We start from the raw sequence: 11,278 nt of genomic DNA on the forward strand, positions 1-11,278 counted from the left end.
CGCCGGTAGTTCGCCAGCGTACTGCCAGCTAGACAGCTCCGGTTTCCTTGTTTCCTGGAGTATTTGAAATATAGCTTCTTCTGGGGACTATCTACCCCTCCAAATAATTTTTTTAGTCACTCATTAGCCATTTCTCACAGCGTCTTCCCATCTCCCTTAATTTGAGTCAAGATATATGGTCTTATTATGCATATCACTAAGCCTTCAGCCAATTCACATCCTCGCTATCTAACAGGATTTTGGACGCTTTTGACACGATCCTCACCATCAATCTATCGCCCCTTTTATAAAATGATTTACCTCGCCTATTTCATTAGTGAAGCTCTCTAGGTCAGATATTGCTAGTCTCAGATCCTTGGCCGTTGCCTTAGGTATTTTTATTGACTCTAGTGCGTTAGGGGGAGCCACTGCCTTTGTAACTTCAGGTAAGAATGAAAATTCTTCGGTTAACTTTGGCGCCTGGTTAAAATTTTCCACGGGTACATTTTGGACTGAAGTCTTTACTATTCCCTTACTTGTCATTATCATAAATTAAAAAAGCTTAACTTAAACCATAAGTAAAAAAAATTAATCCCAAAATTTCGACCGTGTGAGAGATCCGATATTTCCGGACCATTTATAACGATATGAGTTGAAAAACAAAAATGCAAAAGGGATATAGAACTCTGCATAGCACTTTGAATACTGCCTTTGTAGTAATCCGTGCGTATTACTTTACAGCAGGTCTAAGTTAAGTTCCATATGGCCAGGACAATCTATTGGTTCTGACCATATTGCACTCAATCAACTGATATCGCAATCCATCAGTTGATGTGGTCGTCTTTCAGCTGACCGTAACTTAAATATGCCCCAGCATACAAGTTCACCCTCCCATTTTTGGGAGTTTAACCTGATTATCGTCGTCATAACAGTGGCTTGGAGCCTTACATTTTGTGGATATTATTAATTTTCTACCCTTTTCTAGCGTACATGACTCTAGTGCATCCTAGGATAATAGGGGGAATATTTTTAGGGATTCCGATAGTAAAACAGATTTTCAGACGTATTTGTATTGGACAAGAAAGTCAAATTATGATGACCAATTCTTATGGTAAATGTGATTCTAAAACGATTTTATTTTTTAACATATATAATTTTAATTTTAATATATTTTTTTAAATGAAATAACAAATTGCAAATGATTTCGAATACAAGGGCTGGATCTAAATTTTGTCGATACCTTCATTCTTTTTGTTTTATCTTTTAGTTTCCCAAGCCACGTATCTTCTTCAACGTTAATAGTATTATTTTTACAGTATAAAACCATATTCATACACTATGGAATACTTGCAATCCTGTATATTTATTTTTATCATAATCTTTACATACAATACATATATTTACTCATGTTTCATTCAAATCAATAAAGCCTCTAATGAAATAAGGATATAGTATAAAATAGGATAATTTAATATATTTTTAATTATGTGATGCAGTATAAAGGCCATTAAAACAAATAAATTTATATATAAATATATTAATAATGACTTTATAAACTATCATAGCTTATTTGTTCTATTACGTCGTAGTATTGTTTATAGGAATTATTTAATATCATCAGCTGGTACAGAATGAAGTATCATTGCTCATAAAAATCACACACATATAAATTCACAGAAAACAGATTTTCACTGGTGGAAATGAAAAAAGCTACTAAAGGGACTTAACAACATCCTGAACATGCCCAGCATTTTGGAAATCATTAACATGGCATAAACCTTGTAAAGAAGTTTCGAGTGATGCTATGTTGGAGTCTACGAAACCATTCAATGTCGGTATAACCAACAATTTGAAGAGCCCATCCAAGTTAGTGCCATCATACTCGGGCCTTGAAGCTCGGAATTCCACATTTTCTAACTTTTCAACTTTGAGTTTGTTCAGCTTGACATGACATTTCTCATCAACCATTTTCACAGTATATGACATGTGGACGGAGTTGTCTCGAATGTTAACGTACGCCGTCATGTTGATTCCGGCAATTTCTAGGTGAGGTAGTACAATGGTCATCAGTCCGAATCCGTAGTTGATATCGAAGACGTATTCGTTACCGTTCACTTCTTGCCAGCAGTCAGATGTCCTTTTTATGGAGTCCGCACCCAGAAATAGAGCATTAGAATACTTCACCTATACGGAAATATCATTAGAAGGAGTAATTCAAAACGGAATATTTGAAATTTTTAAAATGTTACCTTCGAATCCAGCTGGACTTCTGGAAGGGGTACAACCGTTGTCCCTCCTTGGCGTTGTTGGTTATTTACCCATTCTATAACCTTGTCAAGAGGAGCATTAATATTAGTCCTGTCTGCACCTACAGCTGCAAGAGCTGATATTAATACCAAGCCGAAGAACTTGTACATCTTGTAAAAGTAAAGTGATGATCATTGGTGAGGGCGGACAATTTATACCAAATCGGAGACACTCAAAAAGATATGGATTGTTTACAATACGTCTCCTAAAAAGCCTAGATGTTTTTCCCCCCTATGATATACAAATACTTAATACTAAACTCGCTCAGAAGTGTATTCACTATCTTATCAATCGCTAATGGAAGAATTCCAATTACACAGGTTTTTTAATTATTTTTGCTCTTCATACTGTATTACTTGTATTTGGAGAGTGGAAGATCAATAATGGCTTAAGTTCCCCAGATAAATCAAGACTGGCCAAGTCAAATGGTAATTGCACGTAAAAAATCCTTTAAAAAGTTATTGAATTCCCTACAATTCTGTATGTTTCTTGTGCTCAAGCTAAATTCAAAGTTTAAAAATGAATTGTATTCATCCCTATTCCGTCAGTCTGCTGGTGTACCTCAGGGTAAAGGATACAGGGTAAAGGTCCTATCGTTTATACAGTTTTCACTGCTGACATCCCAACCCATCCAACACTATCCTCACCACGTATGCCGATGACATATGTCTATTGTCAGTGAACAATGATCCTTACATTGTATCCAAAACCCTCCAATCCCACATCACCACCCTCAAATCACATTTACCCTTCGTTTTAAACCCATGACCTCTTGTCCTACAGTATCCTTAATAATACCCCACTTATTCCTGTCGAACAGATTTACGTTACTTAGGACTACATCTCGACAAATGACTGACATGGAATCATACAACACTAAAAAGACAAGAAACTGCTCGTCGATTCCGACTATTACAACATTTACTAGACATACGGTCTAAATTGCCAATCCATTACAAAATACGGATCTACATGACTATTATAAGGCCTATCTGGACATACGGAGTTGAGCTTTGGGGCTCCACTAAGCCATCAAATTCCTCCCTCAATCCTTACAGTCCAAAATCCTTCGTAAAATCCTTAATAATTAAAAAAAAAAAAATTAATTGGAGATTCTTACATATCTGGATCATGCCATTGTATAACTAACACCAAATTTACTTATTGAAGTTAATATCAATAATACAGTTGTTGATACCAATAAATATGTTATTAAAAAAAAAAGTGAAACATCCATTTGCGAACTGGAAAATAGGACAAGAACAGCAATATGTTGACATCATTGATATTTGCTTTTGTTTCTGAAACTATGTATTTATTGAAAAAAAATATTCTATACCAAGTCATAATAGGTAAAATATACTATCAATTTCATGGATAATTGTTAGATTATTATATAAATTTAATGATTCTCGAAGAAAGTCACCAGTTAAAAGTAAAAAGTGCATTGAATTTCATACTGAGCTCATGCAGAATCTGCTATGTTCGGCGTTCTATACCCAATCCTATGTAATACTGATATCACGTTATCATTAAGCTCTCTCCTCCTCCCTCCCCATATTTCTTAAGTATCGACGCTTGTGCAAACAAGAAAATTTCAACATCTTAATTCATTTTCAATCGAAAATATAATTATGCCCACTGTGAATTTGACCATCGATGAATTTATTCTACAGCTTTATCTTTAATTCACAGATTTTCATAGCTTCCACTTCACGTTGATTGAAATAAAAACACCAGATAAGTATTTTTTTATTCATTATACGAAGCAAACATTTTTGATTTCAAATGTACCTACTCATCTATCTTTCACTTTTGTAAATTGTTCATTTAGTTAATTTTGAATTTCTAATGTGTCCAATAGGTTATTGATAATACTAAAATTAAAATTAAACTGTCCCTGAAAAGCCGAATAAATACTAGCATTAGTCTTTAGTCTCTTCAATGAAACCATAGAGTTTTGGTTTGATTAGAATATCGGTGAAGGACAAAAAACATTTACTACTTATCTGGTAATTTTTGCCATTCGCAATATTGATTAACACTCATTTTAGCTTCAAAATGCAAATGAAGAGTAGATCATAACCAATCAACATAAATAGTTTAATTGGATAGTAAGCATAAATGAGCTTGTTTTTTGCGGATAAAACGTTTTTTGTCAGATTTAGGTTTAATTAAAATTTTTATCAGCCTCCTAAAATATAGAATATCAATGAAAAATGAGTGTGTTTAAGTTAAACATTGTAAACAAAATAATAGGAAAAATAAACAGATTTGTTAATCAGAAGTCATAAGTTTGTAATGATACCAAGGCATGTCTATAATTTAAGAGAGTATAATCAGCTCTCTACAAGAATTTTTTTTTTTTTAATTTCCCAAATATTTGAATAAGAAATTATTCAACCACTTTCACCACACAACTGTAGGAATATCAAAATTTTAATATCAGAATCAAAAAAGTTCACTCATTTCTGGCGTTTTAGGAATCAAATTTCTTCTCCCCACTTATTTCCTTTTAATCCGCTCCTACCTCTTTGATAGAACCTTCAAAACCATAACATAATCATAATCTACTGTCTGTAAACAGTGGCCCTACTACTGCGTCACAACTCTACAGATACATATAACAGCCATTGAAGAATGGTGTCAAAACTGCTGAATCTAAATAAATCCTAACAAATCCTACTATATCACCTTTACTCTCCCTCGTAAAACTTTACTCTCCTGTATTTTATTTTAAATATCCCACTAACGTCTAGTTAACAGATTTGCTACTTAGGACTCCATCTTGACAAGAGACTTACTTGGAATGTTCATACTCGACTGAAACTACAAAAAACAGCTCCATTACTCTAAACTTCCCATTTACTACAAAAACAATTGTACTCTATGATAATCAGGCTAATTGGGACATATGGAATTTAGATCTGGGGCTATACCAAACCATCACATTTCTCCTATATCCAATGTTTACAATCCAAAATCCTTGATGTTTTTTATTACGTCACAAAAAACTCATCCATAAAGACCTTAACATCCCTTTCGTTGCAGATTAGGCCCGAAATAGATATCCGTGCTTTCTTTTCAAACTCCTTACCTCATAACTCACCCATGGCAACATGGCTTCACAAAAGACAAGGGGATGCCCTGTTGCGAGTGCGAGCAGACGTCGGACAGAGGGAGGCGCGGTATGTTATGTAGCTGCTCTTTGACATATCCTCCGCCTTTGACAGCATCTAGTGGCCCCACTTGCTCCAGCAGTTGCAGAAATATGAAGCCCCAGCAACTTATACGATTTGAATAAATGCTACCTCGAGGACAGATGTGTGAAGATTAAAGGTTATGAAGTAGAAGCTTCCATAGAGAGAGGATCAGGGGGTATCTTGGCCCAGCCCTATGGAAGCTGATTTTTGTCGAGTTGTTGGGATTCATAGATGAAGAACAGTTCCCTGCCACTGGTTACGTCGACGATTTGGATGCAGTGGTGTCCTCCAATAGCAGAGCCGACCTATAACAGCAAGCGGAACGTTGCGCTAACCTGGCTGGAGAATGGTGCGAAAGAAAAAAGTTCTGAATGGCCTCAAGTAAGACAAAGGCCATTCTTTTAAGAGGAAAAACTGATAGGCCCCACCCTATTAATTTAATAATTCGAGGAACAAGAATACGTCAAAGTGAGATAGTCACTTAGCTTGGCGTAAGATTTGGAAGAGGATTTAACGTGACTCTTCACTTGACTATTTGGAAATTAGGGTAACCCAATTCTTCAACGGTCTTAGTCGTGTGGAGGTGCATTCTGAGGCCTCAGATACTCTGCGACAATGACCATATATAGAGGAGTGGTCGTGGGTATTCTGAGGTATGCTTCCCCCTGCCTGGAACCTGAATCTCTCTCAAGGGTGGAAGAGAAGATTGGCGGCAATCAACGGACGGCTTTACTTAGAGTCACCAAGGCATACTGGAGTTCTCACATGAGGCGGTGCTAGTTTTATCGGGAGAGGTACCTCTCGACCTTCTCCTGCAGGAAGAAATGATGATGTTTAAATTCAAGAGAGAGGGTTCGGCCGCCAGCCTTCTATGTGAGATCGTCAGTTGAGGGGTCAGGAGAGCTCAAGTAAATGGAAAACCTTTCTTACAAAGAATTTGTATACGAGTGGAACACAATTATGGGACCAATCCGCTTCAATTTTCGTCAGAGAAGAAGACCAGCCCCTGGAATGCCTGCGGACGGAAGAGGCGTAGAAGACTGAACCTTAGGACTGAAAACTATTGAAACCTGTAAGAAAACTGTACATGAATCAATAAAATTGTAAATTGATTTATTAGCAGTAGTTTGATGATAGATATGTAACATCGAACTGCTGCCGCACACCTGTATTGCTTATAAAGCAGGGGAAGGTGGAAATAAATAAATAAAAATAAATGTTGAAAGTAACATTAGTAATTCCTGGATATGAGATATCTTTGTAAATACCAAATTATAATTTGTAAGAGTTTTTTGATTCTTTTGATACAGATTACGAGAACAAAAATGTGACATCTTGTCATAACAGTAAATGTAAATATTGTGTATAGGTGTGATTGCGTTCAAGATTTTATTTACTTTATTTTAATTATTTTCCTAGCTTGTTTTTTTATTTTCCATGATTTAACTCAGTTATTCGCCTATCTTTAATTATGATGTGCAAATATAATCATATTTTTGTCTATTTTAGTTTCTACTTAATTATATTATTGTATATTTTTATTGTTATTATTTATTTATTTTTTATTTTTAGTTAATATGTATATATGGTATGATTGTGTAATATTACCTATTAAGATAAAATATCCATACAATTCTAGGTAATTATAATAAAACATATTAGGACTCTACCAGACTGTACATTAGGATTCATTCTCTATACAACTGACCGAGGGAAATATTTATTATCAATAATAAAAAAGATGTGATAGTTGTAATAATATTTCTTTATTTAAAGCCCAAAGTAGATAAGGTTATTTTCTGTGAATATTTTACAGCAGAAGCGACATTGGTAACTACTGGCCATGATCTTCGGTTTGGAAATCCATATCTTTGCAATAAGCTTGAAATGAAGCTTGGATTATAAAGAAGTTGGCTTCCAAGATATTGTTAAATGCTTGCATTACCTCCGATTCTAAGAACAAGTCCAAATCGGAGCCGTCGTACTCAGGCCTGGAAGCTCTGAATTCCACATTTCCCAACTTTTCAATTTTGAGTTCATTAAGCTTGATATGACATTTCTCACCAGCGACGTGCAAAGTATAAGAAAGGTGAACAGAATTGTCCCGAATTCTGACAAATGCTGACATATTCCTTCCATCGACTTCCAAATAAGGTAGCACGAGGGTCATCAGTTGTAATCCGAAATGGATATCGCCGTTGATATCTTCTCCTTTCTTTTCATGCCAGCAGTCAGATGTCCTTTGGATGGAGTCTACGCCCAAAACTACAGCGTCTGGATATTTCACCTAGAAGGGAATATCATAAAGTACCGTTGTAAAATAGGATGGGAACATGTATCATTTAGGTTAAAACACTTACCCTCAGATTGAGTGAGATTTGCGGAATGGGTAAACTTGTTTCTTCTTTGCGAAGCTGGATATTCCTTTGTTCTATTAGCATTGATGATAACTCTATTCGCTTCAACAACTGTGAGAGCTGAAAGCAATGCTAAGCAAAAGAATCTGAGCACCTCGAAAGAAGAGATAATATCATTGTAATATCGAATAATATATACCAAAGCGAAGTACTTCAAAGATTGTCCATTTCCCACAATTTCATGATAAATTTGAATTGTGATTACCACTTGTGAAATACAGATTTCTCCAAGCAGACTGTTAATTACCTTATCACTGTCTGATTGAATGTTCTTATTTATAATAGTGGTGTATTATCATTGAGCTTTATACCCATTTATTTTCATTTTTGAATATGAACATACGATTAAAAATTAAAATGAACTGGTATAAAGTTCAATGACATAACAACATTTCGCCAGTGTTGTTCATGATTTATACTGCTGATGTAATTGCCTATTACTACTAAACTAGAAAACTGCTACGCTAGCCGCCTTCGCTGATAATATCGCCATCTACAGCAGCAGTGTCATTCCCACGCATGCGCTAAAACAAGCCGGAAAAGTCTGTGAAGAGATCATTAAACGGCTGAATTATCTCAATATCTCCAGAAACCCAGCGAAAACGGACTGCATAGTGCATAGTGTTTGCATACCAAGCGAAAAAAGAGCAAAACTTCAGAAACGCTCCAAGTGGCAAACTCTATAATGTCCCCATCCATTGCCAAACCCAAGCTTCAGATAAAAACAAAACCTCACTCAGTCTCTGTTAAACCAGCGGAATGGCCCCTCCCCGTTCCAATAATCCACTAGCGTAAGCCAACCAAGTAACAACCTTCATTGGACCCCTCACCTAACCTTATAATGCCAAAAGGCAATCCACGGTATCATTAACACCCAGATATACATATAGCATACCTGCTATATGTATGTACCAAGTATTCAATAACATCATTACAGGAGGGTATGAAAAAAAAAAAAAAGTCTCTGTTAAAGAAAGGATAATTATTCCTATGTTACCTTATACATATTCCTATTTTTTGTAGTAGACATGTAATTTTTGTATTTAGGCCCGGACCTAAATACCTTCTTCGTATCTACAGGAATAGTACCCGGTAGAACGAAGTTACCTTCTTGCATGACCCGGCGGCTGGCTACCGTTCGTGCTTGCAATCATCTTTGTACCTACAGGAATAGCACCCTGTAGAACAAAGTTACCTTCTTGCATGACCCGGCGCCTGGCTACCCTTCGTGCTTGCAATCCTCTTCGTACCTACAGGAATAGTACCCGGTAGGACGAGTATACCATCCTTAGAGAAATTACACCCGTCACCCCCTAATTCTCATTCTATCTATTCACCTCTTAATTAACTACATTACCTAAATTGAACACGCATTGTCAAGGCCTGCTGTACTAGAGTACCTAACATAATTTATTGGAGTCAGATCTTACACAACCACCTCGACACGACGTGTTAAATTTACTATTCCGGTTTTCTTAAATAACTTTAAATTTACTGTCGTATTTTTTTTTTCCAACATAAACTTCATTCCTATGTATGTAAACATTTTACAGTTATAAATATAAAATTAAACGATTTCTAAAATGGAAAAATACAATTCTTTCCCTTAATTAGAGTACATTGTGTGATGGTTATTAAGAAATTAACGTGTATAATGGGACGTAATAAATAAACAAATCATCATGGTATGAAACTACGTTCTATTATATCGTGTAATTGTTTAAGGATTTATTTAGTTTCAAAACTAGAGTAACAATTTTTGATGTAGAGAAAAACAAAAAGCATCATTTATCAAGAAACTGATAGATATTATAAGGATATTTTTAAATATAAATAAATAATTATTTATTAGAGAATATAACAAGTTTTATTTTATTTTTTTGTTATAATTGTGAATAAGAAAGCTACAAAAGCGACATCATAACTTCTTGAACATGTCCTACATTTTTGATGTCTTTAACTTTGCATAAAGATTGTAAAGAAGCTTCGATTTTGGAAAAATTGGAGTCCACAATACCGTTCAAGGCCGGTATCACCACCAATTTGAAGAACCCGTCCAAGTTAGCTCCATCGTACTCGGGCCTGGAAGCTCCGAACTTTACATTACCCAAATTTTTTATCTTGAATTCGTTGAGCTTGATATGGCATTGGTCTTGAACGATGGTCGCAGTGTACGATAAGTGGATGGAGTTGTCACGAACCGCAGCGTACGCGGACATGTTCTTTCCTTCAATCTCCAGGTGAGGTAGCACAAAGGTCATGAGTCCGAATCCGTAATTGATGTCAAAGAGGATTTCATTATCTTTTACTTCTTGCCAGCAGTCAGCCGTTCTTTTGAGGGAGTCTATACCCAAAAATTGAGCGCCAGAGTACTTCACCTGCAATTGATAATCATTAATATCACTATTTAAAATTTAAGGTTAGTTGGCAAAATATAAGAACTAGTTTTAAAATTTTACATTTGAATTCAGCCAGATTTCCGGAAGGGGTGCCATCGTCGTTCCAACTTGACGTTGTTTGTTATTCACCCACTCTGTAACCTGGTCAAAAGGATCATTGATATTAATCCTCTTGGCTCCAACAGCTGCAAGAGCTGAGAGCAATACTAAGCCAAAGAACTTGTACATCTTTGAAAAGCGAATTGCCTGTCATTGCCAAGAAGCGACAATATATAGCAAAACAGAGACACTTCAAAGATACAGATTGTTTACTACTCGAGATGACCAATTTTCACAGGAGAATGTTATTATTTTATCTAGTTAATCAAATATCTTTATCTACGTTGTTTTTTATATTTTTGCAATGCGTATGTACTACACATTTATATCTGTAGTTTTTGTACTGAATTTTTGGTATGAATAGGGCTTATATTTATAAGTCCTTTGGTACAGTATTTCTTCTCTTATCTTTAATACATATACTTATAACAAGTATTAGTCGACCAAAGTTTTAATTTCAAGAAAATCAAAAAAACAAAAATAATTTAAGGAAATATTACTTTCCCTCCTTGTCTTCAAACAACGTGAGTTACCTATTCAACAGAAAATGATTAATTTACTAATAAATTAATAACAATATATTAAAAAAAAGTTTAAATAATCAGATGCAAGAAATTGAATGGATAAAAAACCAATAATCCCAATATGACTACTAGCACTTACTATTAGTCAGAAGACTACTATAGTAGACACATAACTATTTTTTTCTTTCACGTACCCATGTATGGTGTATATAGTAAGGAGAAGTATCGGGATAGTGCAAAATTTTGAATTCGAGTCTTCTACAGAAATACACGTTCTGAAGTCCTCTGAGTCAAGTGTATCACAAAATGTTCTCTGTGTGTATGTGTGTTTTTTTTTTTTTTTTTTTTTT

At 35.2% G+C, this 11,278-nt stretch overlaps 3 protein-coding genes across 3 annotated transcripts; all 3 read right to left on the reverse strand.

The window, feature by feature from the left end:
* Positions 1–1,443: 1,443 nt before the first annotated feature.
* Positions 1,444–2,418, reverse strand: LOC106689974 (uncharacterized). Its single transcript, XM_014435206.2, has 2 exons — positions 2,229–2,418; positions 1,444–2,163 (listed from the first exon to the last, which is right to left on the reverse strand). Exons 1-2 carry the CDS (start codon positions 2,394–2,396, stop codon positions 1,693–1,695), a joined length of 639 nt encoding a protein of 212 aa, XP_014290692.1. The 5' UTR covers positions 2,397–2,418; the 3' UTR covers positions 1,444–1,692.
* Positions 2,419–7,236: 4,818 nt separating this feature from the next.
* Positions 7,237–8,020, reverse strand: LOC106689980 (uncharacterized). Its single transcript, XM_014435212.2, has 2 exons — positions 7,850–8,020; positions 7,237–7,776 (listed from the first exon to the last, which is right to left on the reverse strand). Exons 1-2 carry the CDS (start codon positions 7,928–7,930, stop codon positions 7,324–7,326), a joined length of 534 nt encoding a protein of 177 aa, XP_014290698.1. The 5' UTR covers positions 7,931–8,020; the 3' UTR covers positions 7,237–7,323.
* A 1,714-nt stretch (positions 8,021–9,734) lies between these two features.
* On the reverse strand, positions 9,735–10,549 carry LOC106689981 (uncharacterized). The gene is made up of 2 exons (XM_014435213.2): positions 10,366–10,549; positions 9,735–10,284 (listed from the first exon to the last, which is right to left on the reverse strand). Exons 1-2 carry the CDS (start codon positions 10,531–10,533, stop codon positions 9,811–9,813), a joined length of 642 nt encoding a protein of 213 aa, XP_014290699.1. The 5' UTR covers positions 10,534–10,549; the 3' UTR covers positions 9,735–9,810.
* Between the last annotated feature and the right edge of the window lie 729 nt (positions 10,550–11,278).

The sequence above is a fragment of the Halyomorpha halys genome, unplaced genomic scaffold, assembly GCF_000696795.3.
Source record: "Halyomorpha halys isolate HHAL.00 unplaced genomic scaffold, Hhal_1.1 Scaffold1538.1, whole genome shotgun sequence".
In the NCBI taxonomy this organism is placed as follows: Eukaryota; Metazoa; Arthropoda; class Insecta; order Hemiptera; family Pentatomidae; genus Halyomorpha; species Halyomorpha halys.

What these genes read in the sequence shown, in the direction of transcription:
- LOC106689980 (XM_014435212.2), bottom strand. Translation starts at nt 7,930, where the DNA reads ATGCTAATAGAACAAAGGAATATCCAGCTTCGCAAAGAAGAAACAAGT. An exon ending in AAATCTCACTCAATCTGAGG is followed by an intron (nt 7,777 to 7,849) that starts GTAAGTGTTTTA and finishes ATTCCCTTCTAG; the next exon opens with GTGAAATATCCAGACGCTGT.
- LOC106689981 (XM_014435213.2), bottom strand. Translation starts at nt 10,533, where the DNA reads ATGTACAAGTTCTTTGGCTTAGTATTGCTCTCAGCTCTTGCAGCTGTT. An exon ending in AAATCTGGCTGAATTCAAAT is followed by an intron (nt 10,285 to 10,365) that starts GTAAAATTTTAA and finishes TATCAATTGCAG; the next exon opens with GTGAAGTACTCTGGCGCTCA.
- LOC106689974 (XM_014435206.2), bottom strand. Translation starts at nt 2,396, where the DNA reads ATGTACAAGTTCTTCGGCTTGGTATTAATATCAGCTCTTGCAGCTGTA. An exon ending in AAGTCCAGCTGGATTCGAAG is followed by an intron (nt 2,164 to 2,228) that starts GTAACATTTTAA and finishes ATTTCCGTATAG; the next exon opens with GTGAAGTATTCTAATGCTCT.